The sequence below is a fragment of the Chelmon rostratus genome, chromosome 17, assembly GCF_017976325.1.
Source record: "Chelmon rostratus isolate fCheRos1 chromosome 17, fCheRos1.pri, whole genome shotgun sequence".
NCBI lineage: Eukaryota > Metazoa > Chordata > Actinopteri > Chaetodontiformes > Chaetodontidae > Chelmon > Chelmon rostratus.
In genome coordinates, this window is record NC_055674.1 from 19,757,267 (window position 1) to 19,777,108 (window position 19,842).

Below are 19,842 nucleotides of genomic sequence, written 5' to 3' on the forward strand. Positions count from 1 at the left end.
GAGCTCATTTGCATGCCCACAACAATATTTCTTAGCCTTGACACCTGCCAGGCTGCGCCACACCACATGGGATGTAAATATGTTGAACATTAAGATGTTATCAAAATCATATTTGTTTCTTTCTTTGTTTTCTTTCATTTTTCATGCTTCGGTCATGTGTGCAGCGCAGTAAAGGCCTTCAAGCAGAGACTGTCTGAAAGTGTCCTCTTTTTTACAGTTCTTAGCGTCTCTACTACATTTTTATCCCGGCCTTTGAACGTGGCCATTCAGAACCATATTTTTAGATTTGCTCTCGCAAACGACTTCTTTTGAAGTCGTAATGTTGACAATTAAGCTTTTTGTCCTAAACCTTCAAGGTTTGTTAGTAAGCTGCAGTATTTCAGTAGGCTTAAGGGTGGTTTTAAATGTCTGAAACCAGCTAGTAAAACAATGTGTACTATTATACGTAGTTTCTGCCCCCAACGCTTTACCCATTTCAACACTGACACTCACGAGAGAGTGGGGGAGAGGGAGAAGGTCCCCGAAAGAGTGGATTAAGGCTCTTAGATTAGATGGCATCTGGTGACCTCAGCAGCACAGAGAGCAGTCGGCCTGGTGTATGTGGTGGGTGTGAGGGAGAGAGAGAGATTACCACCACCAGCAGAATGTGCATTAGAGATTGGTTCTGGTTCTCTTTGTATACACTGTGTGTGTGCCTGTGTGTGTGTGTGTGTGTACATGCGGGTGGATTGTTAATCCTAATCCACTCGTGAATGTACACGCTGAGGCCATTAGTGCCTGTTCTGTGTTTGTGTATGTGCATCTGTGTGTGTGTATGTGCGTGCAAGTATATGGAAATGAACATGTGTTTAAGTCCACACATGGATGTGTACATGCATGCAGAGATGCACTGGTATGCACGTTTTTTGTGCATTCCTGTGTATACGAGAGTGTAATCTGAGAGTGAATAGCGGGTTAGAGGGCCATTAACCAGTGCATTAGCCCTGACTGCAGACAGACTGGGGAAACTGAGCGAGGCGAAGGGTGGTGTGTGTGAGTGTGTGTGTGTGTGTGTGTGTGTGTGTGTCTGTGGAGGAGAGCTGATGCTTTGAGGATTTCAGGGGGAAAGGGACAATGGGGGTGAGGATTTAGCAGCGAGGGTGAGGGGGGATTGAGTGCATTAGCGAGTGCATGTGTGTGTCAGTGTGTGTCGAAGGGATTGAGGGGAGGTGACCCATAAAAAGCAGACAGACACACCCTGAGCAAGAGTCAGCTGTCCTATCGTCTCCGCTTCCTTTTGCTCGGAACATATCTAACAAACAACCCGACGCTGATTAAACACACCAGTGTTGATGTCACCCGGAGTCGCCAGAAGGGATCTGCATCACTTTATGAACAAAGGGACTTTGGGGCTCTGCATCTCGCTCTGACGCTCCCCAAACAAATCACATGCCACAGTTTAAAGTGTCATTTAAACCTTGAATTTGGATTCATTTAGGAAAGACTGAGTGTCGGTTGCATTTTGCTCTGCATTGCCACTGTGCTGCTATCCAAAGTTCAGGACTTCCAAGGTTTTCCTTGAATTATGAAGCTGCATTCGAGATAAGATGTCACATAATGTTGCTTTGCTTACATTTATGCCCTGACAGGCAAATGCTCTGACAAAAAAAGACAAGAAATCAGCATCTGTGGCTGTCGCAGACCTGTAATAAGGAATAAAATGATTGGACGGCCTACCTGCCTGCCTACCTGCGAGCACCCGCCCGTCCGCTTATTCCACATGATCCACAAGGCCAGGCGGATATATTGATATTGCAGAGAAAATTTCCCGATCATAGTGCTCTAGCTTAACAGCTGTGAGGGGATGGGATTTGTTGGTTGCGTATTTTCAAAATGTAGCCGATTCTTGCTGGTTTCTCCAACATCACCAACCCCAGCTTCAACACACACAGTGTGAAGCATCGCGAGGGAGAGGAGGGGGAAGAGAGACTGTTTGCTGCATTGGGGAAAGTAAATTAAACCTGTTACTTTTTCAATTCACCAACCAACTAAGTAGAAAACTGGCAGGGAAGAACAGAAGAGAAACAACAGCACACATACAGATACTGAGAGAGATTTCATAAATTCATTCGTCTGCTAATTAACGTTAAATATACTGTAAGTTTTATAGATGAGTATGAAAGTTCATTCTTGGCTGTGGAAACTGAAGCGTGCAGAGTCTGTCTCGTGTGAGCGTGAGACATAGTTAAAAGCTACAAAAAGCTTTTTTTTAGTATTGCGTCAGATATTTTCCCTAATAACAGATGACACTGACAGAACATCTGCTGTATGGAGACTTTTATTATAAAGATTGTCTTTGTGCTCCAATTCCATGGTGATATGAACTGATTTATTTGTTTGTTTTCTTCATAGGATGAAATTTGCCAGGTGCTCGGCTCACGACTCAGTGAAATATACATGTGGAGGGAGTTCACTTTATGGGAGAAGTCACATTTTGAAAAAGAATAACCACACGTTCAGTGTGCAGCTCAGTGTTGCAGCGGTGATGCCAACAGATACACCAAGTTTTAATATATCTGATAATATATCAGACCTGCTGTCTGCCAACATGGCGCGGTGGCTGCCCTGCTGTGCTGGTGCACCGTTCTGATCCTGACTCATCCTGCCACATGGACGTGTGACACCTTTGCATTTTGATTTTTGCACATTGCACACATTCTCTATACGGTGCACATGTGCACATTCTTGTTTGACTGCGCCACAACTCTAATTCTTCGTACATGAAAACCTTCTTTGCAATAAACCTGCTTCTGATTCTGATTCTGATCTGAAGCCAGTGTGTTTAATGGGGTACATGTTGTACTCCCAAGCAGTGCACACTAGGTTACGTTCCTGTATAAATTGCCCTCGCAGCACACGATGGATTTACATTGGAAGAGGAGGGAGAGGGATGAGATGGAGAAGATGAGGAAATGGGTGGGCAGGTACAGACAGAGAGGGGAAGAGAGAGCGAGAGACCAAGAGGCACTGACAGGGTGAAAGAAGTGAGAGCCCTCCGATATCTCCTTTTTTCCATTATTCATGAGTTACAAGAAGCGGTGGAGGAGAAGGTGGAGAAGAGATTGCAGCTTTCCGTCTTTCCCTTGAGTGTGCTGTTCTATGGGACCATCCGCCTCCTCTGTCTCTACCTCCTATCTGTCACTCTGTTATTTTTGCTCCAGGTGTCTCGCTGTATCCCTCATTTCTGTCTTCTCTTGCAGATTTGAACTTTTGAGTTTTGCGTACGTATCCTGGAGGCAGAGCTGCTCCGGGAGGCTGAAAAACTAAGGGTAGCGAAAAGAAAACCTGGTGGTCAGAGTCACTTCAGGAAAACCGTGCCTACCGTGATAGCTAGCCGCTTAGCTGGATGGCCAGATTTCTTTGTATTTCTATGTCACCAGGTTTTTGTAGGAAAGCGCTATGAAGGGGAAACCTACCACCTTTATAACGTGCAGGCGGTTTTGCTCATGAAGCCTGGAAAACTCTTTTAGAGCTAAAGAACTTTCTCTGGCTAAAAATTGTAGCCAGGACGCAGACGATAGCTAGCTGGTAAGATAAATAGCCAAGCTTTTCATAGCCACGGATGCTAATATGGTCTTGAATAACATTTACATCTTGACAAAGGTTTCTCTCTTTGGCATTTGTTGAGGGATTTCTGAGTGTGTAGCCTGCTCAGCTAACTGTAGTTTCTTTGGCTAAGGCTTGACTAAAGCTCGGGGAAGTTGTACAACAAGATGCTAGCAATTTGAAAGCTAACACTCTTGCTGCTATCTGGGGGGGAAATCAATTCGTAACAGTTGGTTTGATACATGATTCAGTTAGCTTGTAAGCTAGATAACCAGCTGACTTTCCAAGAGCATGACCATGAATGCTAATACGGCCGTAAATATCACTAACACTGATAATTAACAATGTGATTCATGATTTGCCATCTTGTACTAACAGAGGTACACACAATACACAAAAAAAACAAAAAACAACTGAGACACACAAGTTGTCTAAAAATCTTCTACTTTATTCAATAAGATAAATGTTTTTGTAAAACATTCAATAAAAAATGATCTTTAATTTATTGCTCATTGTCATCTTTACACTAGGACTTGATCTGATGCATAATAATTTTTCCAAAGCACTCTCACAGGGAATATGTTGCTAGATATTTAGACAAGATTTTATGCTGTCATTATAATAGTAATAACATACATACGTACGCACGTTCAGATTATATAAAAACAAACCGAACAAGTAAAGTTACAGCTGCTGAACAGAAAACAGACGAGGGACAGGCAGACAGGAATCCTCTCATGTACTTTTTGGAGCTAGGTGGCTCTGAGACTGTGGCGGACAGCGTTTGCTGCTTTTCCAGCGGCGCTGTAAGAGCAAACGGTTTCAAACATTTGAGCTTAAGCTTCGCGCTGGAAAAGCTACAAGCCTGAAGCTCAGAACTTCACTTCTTTGTGCTGTGGAAGCCATTTTACAAGTCCCCCTTCATGCATTTATCATGAGAATGCAAGGCTATATTGTACCGCAAAGCCTCTGTCGGCTAGTTAACACACGTTTCCAACACCTTAACTATTAAAATAAAAAACACAAAGTCCAAAATAAGAGGGCGCATACTACACATGCCTCCCAGTGAACCACGGGACTTCTAAAATGGCTCCATTTGGAGTCGTCATGTTGCATATATGCTGGACATCCTAAATTCACTGGCCTCTCTTCAGGTAAAGTGGTACAATTTTTCATAGTAAGTAAATAAGAAGTACAGTGTAAGATACATGCAAGCATGTTTGATAAAAAGCATAAAGCATTTATTAGCACATCATTGACCACATCTTTGTTCAAATTTGGTTTAAAGAAAGAGGAAAATGAAATATTTGCAGTTACACATAATAGGACCAGAGTCTTCCAAGCACTGAGTGGCCTTTAGGGAACTGGGTCATCTTGAAGAAAATGTATATAATGAGACTCATTACAGTACTGAGATGATGTGAGGCTCCCCTGTCCCAAGTCATTTAGAGAATCCCACATCCTTGCCACTCCTCCTCTCATACACATTCTCACTGAGCAGTGTGTGTGTGTGTGTGTGTGTTTCGTCGGTCTGCTCGGCCTCAGGCCTGCCCGTGTGTGTGTGTGAGACGCAGCCGCACGTGTGTGCATGTACAGAGCGTGTGCCTCACAATCTGCGAAGGGAGCCCGACACACAAATTGATGCACTTTTGTTTTTGTTTTTTAAATATGCACACATCGACACACACGATTACAGTCGCATGCACGCACGCACACGCAAGCCAGTTCTGAGGTCAGCGGTGATCATGCCACATATTTACATTCTCGTTTTAAGGAAACTGTGTACAAGGCAGTAGTAGATGGTGATCTGGCAAGGTGTAGTCGATATTTTGGTCGTTTTCCGTTTTTCTCTCGAGGTGGGGTATGAGGAGGAGGGAGTGCAGACGTAGGAAACATAAACTAAAGTGAGTAAAGGTCTCGTCAATAAATAAATAAATAAATAACATACGTACTGATCAATAAGTTAATAAGTTAAAGGGGTCCGTCTGTACATGTGTGGAGAGAGTTAGTGTGTGTGTGTGTGTGTGTGTGTGTGTGCATGGTTTGTTTGTATGTTGAGTGCATGTGTGTGCGTGTGCGTGTGTGTGTGTGTGTGTGTGTGTGTTGTCCTTAGGGGCCATAGCTAAGGAGGAGAGGGAGCACTAAACCCCGAACCCTCCCACGAGCCCAAAGCTTCATTCTGCTCTGACAACACAAACAGAGCTGCTATGACATCTTCTGACCTAATGACACTGAAGCAAAACAACGCAGGCTGCAGATCGAGCCTTCAGAACGTAAATGTGATAATCATGCTGTGCGAGTCGCGCGAAATCAAGAATTACGTACGAAAACTGTAGGAGTCACACTGGAGAGACAAGTCTGAAAGCCGCAAACGCAGCTAAGCTGGCCGTCGTGGCGAACTTTTTTAATTGGCGCGTGTTCTTTTGTCTGTGTGAAGGCCTCCGTTGTCTCTGCGAGTTCGGAACAGCAACAAACACTTGGTCCGACGACACTACGTACGAATTAGTTCGTTTCAAGCATGCTGAAGCCTTTAGCCAATTAATAAGCTTGAATTTAATATCTTTTAAAAAAAACACATCTATAACAGTGGCGTAAGTTGTTCATTAAGTTTGTGGCTAACATTAAAAGTGACGTGTAATTAGTTAACAATAGCACCATAAGAACCTATACAGACTTAAAATTGGTTATAAGGAATATCGTACTGTTACAATGGCTTGCACTGTGGGCATATAACGTATTACAACTGCGTCCATGTTGGATGGGAAATGCCTCGAACGCGGACAAAGACACAATTTTCACTGTCAATTCATGCATCAAAGAGATAATGGGAAGCACAATCATGAATCATTGGTTATTAGTCCAATTTCTCAAACCACTTAAAATCGAGCAACTGGCTGTTCTAAGCTGTTCTTCTTCTGGTGTTTTGGCCCGGTTATCAAAGTGCTTCAGGGGCATTGCCACCACCTTCTGGTCTGGAGTGGAACCAAGACCAGATAGGCGGTCTTCATTTAATTCTAAATCATTATAGGCTGTTATGGATTGTTCATTCAGTTTTAAAGAATTTAGAAGATTCATGAACTTTCAATTGAAGTGCTTCATAAGCGTATATACTGTGCATATTTTTCACTTTTATTTATCAGTCAGCCACTCTTTTGCTCTACTTTTGAGTCTTCAGCTGCTGTTCAAGCAAGTGGGAGATCAGTAAATTTTTATCTTATATCTCAACATGGAACAAAGTTACCCCAGCAGATCTACAGTCAGTCTGAGAATGTGACTCTACAGTTTATTACAACTCATCAAAAATGGACGGTAAAAAGAAGTGCTGTGCTCACCATGAAGAGCAGAGCTTGTAAATGAAGAGAGAAAGCTTGTGACTATCAGCTGCATAAATAAGTCATCATATCCATATAGAGACATGTAATAAGAGTATTGATCATCATCGTCATATATCATAGTAATGATGCATTGCCGTGGCAGGAATAAACTTGCAGTGATTGTGTGGCAGTCGGGGAAAACCCCAAAGTTTGGTGCGATGGTGTGCGAGTGTGTGTCTCCGTCAGTGTGTTTTTCTGTGCCCTTGTCGGGGTGTGTGTTCGGGGACGTCGGGGGATATCAGCTGTTGTACATTCACGGTGAGAGGTTGGGAGGCGCTGTCCAGCCGTGGCCTTCGCAGGCTGGGTCAGGAGGGTCAGGTACGGGGGTCCGCTGTAGGTGTGTGTCGGTCGGGGTGGTTAAAGTTGAACGTGGCAGGGCGGTTGGTTTCCTCTAGAGCAGGATGCACTTTCCTTTCTCCACCCACGGGTTATTCTTCATCAGCTCCGGGTTCAGGAAGGGATCCTCTGGGACGCCGTCCTCTATCCACTTTACCAGGCTTTGGGAAGAGACAGAGACATTTTTGAAATTCCAGAGGAAGTTTATTACCACAATCCATCCTCTATCCACTTTCTTTTCCATACAAGGCAAGAAAGAGTGACCAGAGGCCAGAAGTAAATAATTATGTTCTGCAACTGCAGCTTTTTGTGTGCGTTTTAGTCCCTTTGTTTAACAAAGTAATGTACTTTCCAGCAGTTGCAATCACACCCATTAAAGACTATATTATTGACTCTCCATAGGCCTTAACACAGGAAAGTAGCCACTCTCACAATATACATCCGCAGTGAGAGTGGTATCGATCTTCTCATCTAACTCTCAGTGAGAAAGTGAGTAAGTGCACTTCCCAAAACACCAAACTATTCCTTAAACGGACAATACTTCACAATTAAGAGAAGAAATTACACATTCTTATGCTTATAACTGAAAAGTTGAATTCATAAGCATCATAAAAAAGTAAAGCATAATGTGACAGTAGCTCAGGTACACATATGTTTTGTCTCAGTAGTGGCAGTAATGTCTCATGTTAACTAACATTAGCTAAATTGTCATGCCAAGTACAGTTGTGGCAGAAAGTGGGCTGAAACTGTAAAGTATGTTTTATTGTATTGGAGTTATATATAGTCACATATAAAAGAAAACATTATGTTATTTCACCCCTCAAATGTTACATAGTCTCACTTTAAATTCAGTTAATTATCCGTGAAGTAGCAGCACTTTAGCTGACCCTGAATACTTTTGTGCTCTGCATTAAAAACAGCCTTAGTCAAAAGACGGCCCTCTCAAGAAGTGCTGATGAAGCCTCAGATGAAGGGTTTCTTCTCAGTTTCTGTGATTGGCCCTTAATCTACTGGCACTGCAGTGGGAGCATGAGACAGACAAAGGGAGTGCTGTGCAGAAGTTAATGACGGCTGCAGCTCTGCTCAGTGCTTCCATGTGTGCTGCGGCTGTGACAGTAGCCCTCACGGCATCATGTCATCGATTTATTATTGTGGTGGAATGACTCAATCAAAATTGCTTTTCTTACCATGAACGCAACAGATATTTCTTGGCTACTGCGAGTAGCATTTATCATGTTGGCGTATACTTCAACAAACCGCTGCTTCAGCTATGTCGAAAACAGCAGGACTCAAGGTCAGCTTACTTGTTCTGGAGCTTTTTGACCATGAAGTTCTTAAAGGTCCAGGTGTAGGATTTTAGGTGAGGTTGCAGTTTGCACAAAAATGTCTACCCCTCCCCTCGCCCTCCCCTATGGTGGCCACTAAAATGCAAACAATGCAAAAGGTACTCTGTAGAGCCTGTGTCTGGTTTGTCCATTCTGGGTTACTGCAGAAACAGGGCAGTGCAACATGGCAGCGCCCCCCTCCTCTGTAGATACAGAGGCCTCATTCTGAGGTAACGAAAACACAGCAGTTGTTATTTTCAGTTGATTATACGCTGATAAAAACATAGCTATGTCCATCATATTCCATGTCCCCTAAATGTTACACAGTGGACCTTTAAGATGTTTGATTTGAAAGAGAAATTATTCTAATAATAGCTACGACTATTCTAATTATGTATTAACTCCCCCTGCCCTTTCGTTCGTTTCTGTCTGCGGGATGTCTCGTTTCTCTGTGACTCACTCTGTTTTGTTTTGTTCGAGTGATTGTTATTTGGGGTACTTTAACTGTGCGCTCTCCCTCATGCCTCTCAGCACATGGAGAGCTGTTTTCTCTCTGACTCTGCTCTCTGCTGGACTGTTCCGGTGCGTAGCCATCGTCTCTGCTTCTCACGGCAGGAGGTTTTATGTTGTTTTCCACTTTCATTGCCTCAAGGTGAATATCAGGTATTGTGCAGTCTGTGCCATCTGTGTGCATATGACGAACTGCGATGTGCCATTGCACTGAGACGCATCTGTGCGGTACGGACTGGTTTATGATTTCTCTTGAAGTGGGTGCATGCTGCGTGTATCGTCCCGCATGGTCAAACATTCGACCACCCAATAATGTAACATCACTCACAATTAAGGGCTAGCCCCTACTTTGCTGCAGTCCAGCCAAAAATAAAAACCTATGCAATAAAAATATCAACCTAATAATTACTTTAAAAAAACATATATTGGTTATGCCTTCAAACATATTCACATATTCGACAGTAATGTTCCATGCCACAACGCAGTGTGAATATCTGTTAAAGGAATAGTTTTGTGAAATACGCTCAATTGCTTTTCATGCGTTCAGTGAGTACATCAATACCACTCTCATGTCTGTACGGTACATATGAAGCTACAACCAGCTGCCGCTTCGCTTAGTTTAGCCTAAAGCTAGAGCCTGGCTCTGTCTAAAGGTAACAGCATCATACCAACACCTCTAAAACTCACTATTGTAGTCTAGTGTATCTTGTTTTTTGGTTACTTTTGCACAGAGCCAGGTAATCTGCCTCCCTGTTTCCTATCATTGTGCTAATCACTGCTGGCTGTAGCCTCATATCTACACTGTGTCTATTAGCTTTTTTTGCTTCTTTGTGTGTGCTCAGTGTATTTAGCAAAAACAAATCTAGTCTATTTTCGACCTCGGAGCTACTTCTCGCAGTTGATTTTTGGGGCTTGAACTCTGCTTATGCATATGCTTGCAGAGCTGCTGCGGACTGACTACTCACTCAGTCACTGTTTTGGAGGACTTCTCTCGTTTGAAAGCCAGCTGGTACTTGAGGCTCTCCACCTCCTTCTTCATCTGGGGCAGGTCCATCTCATCCATGGCTGCAGCTTGATGTAGGGCTTTTCTACCTGTGCACAGCAGGGAGGCCAGAGTTATATTTATACAGCACGTAACACTGTTAAATAGTAGGCAGACGCACTCAATACAACTGTGCCCTGCAGCAAGAACACCACAAAGTACATCTGATTTATAAGCGCTGCTTAGCGATTCCACCTACTGGAAGGGAGAGTAGCGGCTGTTGAATTCATAGAGTACAAACAAGTGCTGCCAAAACTGGTAGACCCACTTAACACCGCAGGATGCATGAGCTTGCCCTCTACTGTGTCCTTGGGACTGCAGATTTCCACTTTACGAAAAGTTCCACAGCTTCGACGAATATGCAAAATTTCGTGATTTGCAACCAACATGACAGCAGTTCAACAGCACTTTTCAATTTTATGAACATTTCAGAGCATTTCTTTTGGATTGCCAGCTGTAGTTTGACCATTTCATTGCAAGATCCATGAGTGCAGGCTTGACAAGAGTTTAATATCTGAAGGAAGGGAGAGAGAGCATTTTTTGCTTCTGAGCCCAAAAAGAAGAAAAAGGACAACATGTACTTAAGCTGCGTCCCATTTCTACCCATTCGCCCTCCAAACCCCCCTCCCCTACCCCATTGCATGTACTTCTGAAATAAAGTGGTGTGTCCCAGTGCAAGGCTTCACTCCCCTCGCCTCCACACCCCGCTGTATTAAGGGCTATTTGAAGCAGAAAGAGACCAGGGGTTTTTTTTTTATCCACATATTCAGTCAGCTGAAAACACCAGAACTCTGCTTGTTGTGGCTGAAACTAGAATCAATAACTGAATGGTTCAAATAGTCAATTAAAAGTATTGAATAAATGGTGGGAAAAAAAGAAAGCCTCAGCTTTGGACAGAGCTAGGCTAGCTGTTTCCAGTCTTCATGCTAAACTGACTCCAGCTACTTGACCCACAGATATGAGAGCACCGTTCAATGGTCACATTTGATTGTGAAAGGTTACAGTGGCTTTGGAGTACCTCTCGTTTGTACCTCTTCCTCATAATTTAAGATCAGGAAATCAGTTCTTCTTTAAATAATGGATAATGGGACTTGATTTTTTTTTTACTCGGGATGCTGCAGCCGAGACAGCCAAACGTGCCGGTGGTCAACTCTCTACAGCAATGTTGTCTTCCTTCTCTTCCTCTGCGTCTTTTTCTGTGTCTGTTCCTCCCTCCCTCTCGCTCTCGCTCCCCACCCACGCTCTGTGTCCACTATACCCTCTCAACAATACTCTTCCCCTCTTGTGTGTGTACTTGTGTTTGTGTACCCTAGAGTGTGTGTGTGTGTGTGTGTGTGTGTGTGTGTGTGAGTCATTTGAGGATTCGGGTGAGCCGAGTGCTTGTCTGGTCTGCACTCAGAATCGATCTCACTGAGGTGCTTCAACACAGAAACAACAATGTTTTTTTTTTGTTATGTTTTTTTTTTTAAATACTTGATATTATGCAATTGTCCTTTATGACAGTTTAGTGAGTGAGGGGGCATTGTGAGGCAGGAAATAGCAGCTCTGGATTCGACACCCACTTCACCGCGCGGTCAGGATGCTAATGATGTACATAAACCGTCACAACAGAACACACATCTGTTGTGGTTTTATTTAAATGGATCTGAAACTCTCTGCTACTACTTCTACCCTAAATGCACTGGCGTTTGGAGAAATGTGCAGTGAAATCTGTAACAATAAAATACGTGTTTTAGTGCACGCATGTCTCTACTGTCGTCACAGTAAGACTCCTACACCTCTAGAGCTCGCTCATATAGCTGATACTGTCCCCAGTTTCCCCCTGTTTCAATAGAATAATCATTTTTACATAGATCATCATCATTTTAGCAGCCCTCAGTGATAACTGCCAGTTAATGATTTTTTCCATCCTAAAAATGGATATGGACGTTGGAACAGAACTAATCAATCATCTGTCTGAACATCTAAAACCCGTAGGCGTGCATGGAAACTGCAGCTGATTTCAACTGCATCTTGGTCCCATGTGACAATAATTACTACTTCATAAAAAGCGATTCAAGAGGAGAGACAAGAAAAGCTTTGTGGCTCAGAGACTGAGACGGGCAGTGAGACAGACAGACAGACAGACAGACAGTTATGATGACCTGGTGAGGTGTGCGTGTGTGTGTGTGTGTATGTGTGTCCTTTTGTGAGTTGGAGGAAAACACCAGGTGCAATATTACATGACAAAGTGTGTGTGTCTTACCAATATTAGACAGACAGAGCGAGGCAGAGCGATGGCCGCTTCCTGGCTGAGATCAGGTTTCAGCAGCATCCTCCAGAGACGACAGGAGGATTGGATGCTTTCCTCTTTCTAACTCTATCACTCACCATCTCCTTCATCCCTGTTTTCCCCGTCTCCCTCTCCCCCACTTTCACTCCTGTTTGTCCGCTCTATCCATCTGTTTCCCAGCCCCTGCTCCTTTTCCTCACTCCTTTTCTTGCTTCATCTCTGTCAGTGTGTCTTGTTTGTCTGCCGCCTTTTTTCGTTTTTCTTTCGCCAATTCGTCTCTGTCAAGAGGGACGCACCCAGTTTTGAGGTAGACTGGCCTCGGGACATAAAGGTGGCGGGTGATGGCGACCTGTGTACAGCTAAAAAATCACTGCATATGGCCAGATCCTTTTCCAAAAAACAACTGTTCGACTCAGCTTTAAATTTAACAGTCGTTTAGCATGATGTCATGAACATGAAGGGCATATTTAAGAGGCCTTTGCAGGGGGAGCCGACTTTAAACATCAAAAACTCAAAGCAGTTAAGAGTGTTCCTGGGTTTTACTTTCAGTGAATCCACTACCGCACTTACTTTACTATAGGAAACTAAAACCACCCTGATTTTATCAAATTTAAACATTTTCTTAAAGAAAACATAAATTGATTAATTGAATAAATAACAATATTAGAGCATCATTGTACAACATGAGGATTTTGAATGAGGTTTTCTCAAAAGTTCTGGTTTCACTTCAGTTCTCTATGTGGGGGTTTAACTAACAGGCAACCTTATCTTTTTTTACATGCACGGCTCTACTTTTTTGTACAGCACACAAATTAAAGGCTGACATGCAGAGCAGCAGAGACCGGGTTCACATCCCTACATTGAGTACATGTCAAAAAGGATCAGCAAATGATCACATTCTGCTTTATTTATATACACAGCGGCCTAACTTCGCCAGATCTTGCGCTTCAAGTCACTGATGACTTCATCGGATTTGAACCAAGACCACGATCTTTCCCTATTTGATCAAGCGCTTAAAAATAACCATAAATGAGTTTCATCATGCTTTTGTTGCTATGAGCGGATAACGATGAAAACGAGAAAAACACGTTGTCAGGGAAAAAATTTCCTTCATCTATAAATAGTAGCCATATGTGATGTATGAATATATTAAATCAAAGCAATGTTGTCCTTCCTTTTTCTCCTCTCACTCTTCTATCTACCTGCCTATATCCGTTATATTCTCTCCTCTCTCTCCATCGTTTCCCTTCTCCATTTTCCCGTCTCCCCTCTCCTTCTCAAATGACTCTGCCTGTCAGTTGCTCAATAGCCACCCGTGTACATATGTCTATGTTAATCTTCTGCATCTCAGCCACACCGGCTAATTAAAACCCAGACAAACTTTGAGCCTTAGACAGCACACGATGTAAACATTTGACTGATAAAAAATCTCAAGACCGGGAAGTGCTGCCGTGTGGCTCGCTGTTGTCTGACGCTTTGAGGCTTGAATCAAAAAGAGGATTGAGGCAGGTTTCTCCGCTGCAGCATTCTCACTTTCTTCCATCCGCGGCTCTCTGATCTGTTTTCCGTCTGCCTCCCGCTGTCCTCCACAGTCGCCTCCTGACTAAGGGCCCCTTGTTCATTTTCATGAATTTCCAACACTTAATCGATTACTCCACACATTAGCAGTGTCTCTTCCTCTTTGTCTCTGTGGCCCAGTCAGGAGTTTGTCATGCTGGTTACTGACAAAACCCTCCAAAATGACACAGAAACCAGTGCTTGAAGGTGTTTGTGTCATTTGTTAAAACCAGGTGACAAATTTATTGGGCCATTTATTGTTATGTCTCATCTGCTTACTGTCACACGGCTTCCTCAACGTGTTGGAGGTCTTTTTTTTCCACTCTCATCCCACCATCTACCATCAAGAGAAACTCCAAAAGCTTTACTTCTTGTTCACACAGGATGGGGTAAGGATGTAGCCTGCTGGCTTTTCACATCTATGTTGATGTGTTCTCTAGACATGTGTTTTTACAGAGCAATACAGTGAATATACTCTGCAAATGGTCTAAATAATAATGGGCAGTCACCAGATGCAGTTCTGTGCATACAGCATTGGATGTTTGTATATGCTGAATAAGCAGATGACAAAGTTTGCAGCGAGATTTGGGCATAAGCCGATTCTCTATATTGTACATTTTTAATAACAAGAGAGGCACTCTGGAATGATAAACATGCATAAAGACTGGCCATATTGTTTTCGTGGAATAATACAATCAATTGTCAGCATTGTCTTAATGTCAGCAACATGAGACTAAAGCTCTGCAGCCAGGCCATCAGCTCTGCGAGGCTGCACTTCAGCAGGGTGCAGTGCTTTGAGCTACCCGCTAACGTCAGCATGCTAACATGCTCGCAGTGGCAACGGGTGTGTTTACCATGTTCACAATCTTAAGGCTGTCTGAAATTCCATGCTAGCATACTACTGAGTATGCTAAAGCAGTATGTGAGGTTTTTTTTTAGTATGTTTGAACTAAATAGTGCGTGAGGCACATATTATTTCCAGTGAATATTTCAATATGCAAACACTGGACACTACAACTATAAACAAATCTATACAAATATCCTACAAATATCCTACAATGCAATGGACAACAGATTGACTTGTAACGTCAATTATGCTTCAATTTAAGTATAAGATGATTATTGTTATTATAATTCCCTATAGATAAGGAATTATTGCAAATGCCGGGAGAAGTGAGGTTGGTTGTTGTGGGTTACTATGGTGATGCGTGTCCAAGGACGCTCTCAGAAAGCAGCGTGCGTGTAACTGCATGCTGACCAGTGCATTTGAAAAAAATACATGGTACTATTTATTTACATAAAGGTATGTTAAATGATAGTACACACATTGAGTATGTGGTGCATAGTATGGACTTTCAGGCAGGCCCGTAGTTTATTAACATTAAACATGCAAACATTTGCTTATTAAAGCTAAACATAAAGTACAGCTGAGGCTGATGGGAACGAATCAATTTGGAAGACATTTGGTCAGAAATGAAAAATTTGGGACAAATTAAAAACTTTGACCTGATGATGGCGCTATATAAGTTAAAAAAAAGTTGAAGCATCACAAAAGTTATTATAATTTACCCTGAGGGATACACCAAGAGGCAATCCACCAAATAGTTGCAGGGACACTTGAGAAAAAGGCAAAGGATCACCACAGTCAGTAGGATTCATCCTCTGGGGATCATTAATGTCTGTGCAAAAAAATTCACAGTAATCCATCAAATAATTGTTGAGATATTTGAGTGTGGAGCAGAGTGGTGGACCGACCAAACCAAAGTGTAATCCAATATGAATCTAATTTAGGCCCAACTTTCAAGCACTCCAGTGTCAGTGTAATAAAGGTTGGTGGAGAGTTCAGAGCAGCAGTGTGTGTTGTTCGGTTGAGGTTTCAGTGTGTGTGCAGTGGTTACTGCAGCAGATATGGAGCTGTAGGTCTAAACTGGGACACCTCACCATGAGGGGAGGTCAGGTTTGCCTCAAGATTATGCTCAGGTATTATGGAAGATGGAGGAACAAGTTAATTACATTTTCTTTATTTAAAAAACCCTATTCTTTGTCATCTTCTAATCAAACTTTGTCTTCTTCTCTACCTGAAGGCAATTTAGGCCAAATTCAGCATCTGCAGCGTGTTTTCACTGGGCCACCGAAGTGTGTTGTTCAGTCATAGTGTGGCTCGACATCGACAGGCTGTTGTGTGTGCATGCGTGCTGCTTTTTAAAGATATGTTTGGGTGGATGTGTGACAGGGACAGTGGGTTGGTTGTTTTAGGGGAGGGTATGTAGGTCGCATGGTGATTTGGGTCAAAAGCATCCAGAGATTAACCTCTACCCCCTGTCTTCTCCGCTGTCTTCCCAGCCTCACACAGCCACATACTGTCTGCGTGTGTGTGTGTGTGTGTGCGTGTTAGCAGGTGGCAGCTTGAGGTGAGCTGCTACCAGTGCTTAATGTGTTGAATCGCCCTGTCTGACGTGATGATCTATGATGATGGCGGAGATGGCAGCTTGAAGGAGAAACGGGGGAAACCAAAAGGTGAACGGGACGTTTGAAGAAAACGAGGGACAAAAAGAAGAGGCTGAGACGGAGACGGAGATATGCGAGGCAGAGAGTCGGATGAAGGCAAACAGAGTGAGAGGCTCTTCTTGCCTCTATAGCTACTGCATTGTAAATAGAGACTAAAAATAGAAAGGAACAGGAAGAGCTCCTCTGACCAGCTGAGAGTCGAGACTATGAAAGAAAGGCGAGGCTCCTTGCCATTAAACTGAGGAGGAGATGCTGCTGAGGATAATAAATGCCAGGCGCTGACAGACGATGTTTGAGCTTTTACAACCAGCCGATCCGCTCTGCACTTCAATGAGCTCTGAAGCGACTGGGACCAGTCCAGCTGCTATCGCACCGGCACAGCCCTGCCTGCGTGGGGGGAACGTCCAGTCGATCAGATCTGATCGATATAAACCTGAACTGGACGCGATGGAATGATTTTTTTTTCATGTGTGACAGGACACGCTAAGGTCATCTGTTATGTATGTGCCCTTATTATAAGGAGGCCAATCAGAGTTCTCTGCTCTGAGTGTGGTTGTCCCTAATTGTGTGTGTGTGTGTGTGTGGCCCCGAGGGGTTGAAAAGGAGGCAGAGGAGGCAGGAGTTGTGGATATGGCACACCCTCCAGGAATCTGACTGGCACAAAATCACCGTGAAGCGACTCAAAACAACTATAAAGAGATGCAAAACAACCACAAAGACAAGCAAAATGACTACAAAGAGATACAAAATGTCTACAAAGAGACACAAGATGACTACAAAGAGATGCAAAACAACTACAATCAATGCAGCCATTTTGTCTCTCTTTCAGTTTGGGTGTCTTGCTCCTGTGTTGGGGGGGGCGACATGTACCTGTGTCCAGGGGCCCGTTGTCTCATGATCTGTCCATGGCTGTAGGCTATGTGGAGTTGCAGCAGCTATTTATATAAACTATATCACATTTGAGTGTGAAAAGTTGTTTTTATGGCATCACTTAACCAATACAGCTATTACTAATAGCTATACCATTTGTTATTGGCAAGGAGCAAGGCTTTAAACACATCTGTCATTTTAAAGATGAGCCCCCCGCCCCCCACTGTGCCGCAGTCTGGGTCCCCTCCTCAAAAGTTTCCAAAGCCGCCCCTGCTCAGAGCCAGAGGTGTGAGACCATCATCGATCACCTGACAACAGGGTCAGGTGAGGGCAGAGAAAGAGAGAGTGAGGCTGAGGAGGAGGAGGGAGTGCAGAGGAGAAATGTAAGTTTTATGTAATATTCGTGGGTTCCATATGGCCCAGGACTGAGATGTGTGATGGGAGGACGGAGGCGGACAGCACAAAGTGTGAAATCGTCCACCCAGGTTGCTGCACTTTGTGAAACACACCTAGAATAAGCTACTGATGACGGCCCTGGGTGTGAATGCTTATTTCCGCATGTAATAAATGGCATCTAGAGATTCATCTGATGCTCATCTTGTATTTGTTTTACGCGAAATGATGTGTTGCTTCAGAAAGGCCTGTATCAAAGATGATCCAGGAGACCCCAGCGTGCTGGCACAGCAGGCGCGGTGAAGGACTGTAATGTGGCTGGAAGAGACAGTCGCATCTCTTACCTCACTGATGCGCCGGCGGAGGCTGTTGCTCTGTCCAAGTCTGAACGGTGCAGCTGAACCGGAGGGAGGGCAGAGGAGACTGCTGGACCGGCCCGCGGATAGAGGCTTTTATCTCCCCAGCTGTGACACAAACAGAAGCAGACTGGATGTCCGGAGACTTTGTTTATCTCCGGGAGGCGGTGCGCGCTCTCGGTATCCACTGGAAACGATCGGGGATAAAATCCGCAGTCTCCGGAGTAAAAAAGACGATGACGAGCAGTCTGAGGCTGTCTGGAGTGCTGGGGGAGTCTCTTCTTGCCCGGTAGTCTGCCCGGTAGTCCGAGCTGTTCTTCCAGCTGCTGGAGCTGCCCGAGAATAAGGGGGGAGTGAAAAAAAATCGGAAGCGGACAAGTTAACGAGCTGGTCCGGTGCGCGCTCCGCCGTTCACTGCCCGCTCCTCTGCTGGGATCCTCCTATATGAGCGCCCGTGCGTGTGTGTGTGTGTGTGTGTGTGTGCGCGCGCGCACGTGTGTGTGTGTGTGTGTGAGAGAGAGAGAGAGTTCCCTGAGGATGCGTTTACAGAGTTGCCCAGGCGAGGAGGAGGAGGAGGGGTGTTAAATCAGGTACCACAGTCAAGGATGGAAAGACTGCCAACTGTCTTCACTGTGTGTGTGTGTGTGTGTGTGTGTGTGTGTGTGTGTGTGTGTGTGTGTGTGTGGACTTCTGTTTTGCCCCCATCGCCATCGCCAGGCTCTGGATTTCTGCCCTAATATGGCCACTTATATAGCTCCATCTGTAAAAGGCAGATTTAGGTTCTCGCTGAGAGGAGGGAAACATATCGGGCTTTGTTTTATCCCACATATGAGAAATACTTCATTTGAGCCCATAGACCACAGAAGAAGAGCTGGAGCTGTTTGACTGCTGTGTCTACATTCAGTGATTGTATTTATGTGTTGTGGAGATCAGGTTGAATTACAGTAAGCCTTTAATGGGCTCCTCAAGTAGAGCAAATTTTGCGATATCTTGAAAACTCAGAGACATTGAACTGTGAGGAAAATACAAATAAACCGTTTTACTGTTGCACAGATTAACAGGTTTTAGGTTGTACAAAGTGTGCAGTGCATTACTGTGTGCCTTTTTGCTGTTTTCATATGACCCAGGTGTGTAATTCTACAATGTTGTCTGTTTCCCTTTGATGGAGAAAATCCTGTGTGAAGATCATTAAATGTGTACTTCCACTGTAAATTGGACCAGAGCACCCAGAGTAACTAAGAAATGCAAAAAATAAAAACTTCCATGTCTGTTTTATGAGCGAGGCCGTAAAAGGGTTAATAGAGATTCATATGTTTACTGTCCCGGTCCGCTCGGTGCATAATGACTTACATTTTCAATAGAAATTTCAAGCCATGCACATGGACAATTCACCAGTCCAGCAGCACACAGTTCATTCATTTTCATCTGTTCAGGTGTCCTATTGAGAGGGAAAATGCTTAATTCAGCAACAACATGCGTGGAAGAATGGATGGCAGATGTAGTCTGTTGAATTGAATGTATTAATAGAGAACTCAATGGAAAGCCAAATTTACCAGCAAACTAAAAGACCACAAGAAAACGTACATGCACTGAACATTCATGGCTGAAGCTTTGGAGAAAATGCTGACAACTGCGCTTAAAATGGAAGTGCTGAAAGAAGTTTCAGTCTAATTCTCATCAGTGAGCGTAGCTGAAGTGTCATCGCATGTTGCTG

The 19,842-nt window shown here is 43.8% G+C and overlaps 1 protein-coding gene across 1 annotated transcript; it reads right to left on the reverse strand.

Annotated features, from left to right (window-relative positions):
• Positions 1 to 4,101: 4,101 nt before the first annotated feature.
• gng13b (guanine nucleotide binding protein (G protein), gamma 13b) lies at positions 4,102 to 18,240 on the reverse strand. The gene is made up of 3 exons (XM_041957523.1): positions 18,117 to 18,240; positions 10,096 to 10,222; positions 4,102 to 7,456 (listed from the first exon to the last, which is right to left on the reverse strand). Exons 2-3 carry the CDS (start codon positions 10,191 to 10,193, stop codon positions 7,351 to 7,353), a joined length of 204 nt encoding a protein of 67 aa, XP_041813457.1. The 5' UTR covers positions 10,194 to 10,222; positions 18,117 to 18,240; the 3' UTR covers positions 4,102 to 7,350.
• Between the last annotated feature and the right edge of the window lie 1,602 nt (positions 18,241 to 19,842).

Coding starts and splice junctions, on each gene's coding strand:
- gng13b (XM_041957523.1), bottom strand. CDS start 10,193: ATGGATGAGATGGACCTGCCCCAGATGAAGAAGGAGGTGGAGAGCCTC. Junction 7,457..10,095: donor TCCTCCAAAACAGTGACTGA/GTGAGTAGTCAG, acceptor CTCTTCCCAAAG/CCTGGTAAAGTGGATAGAGG.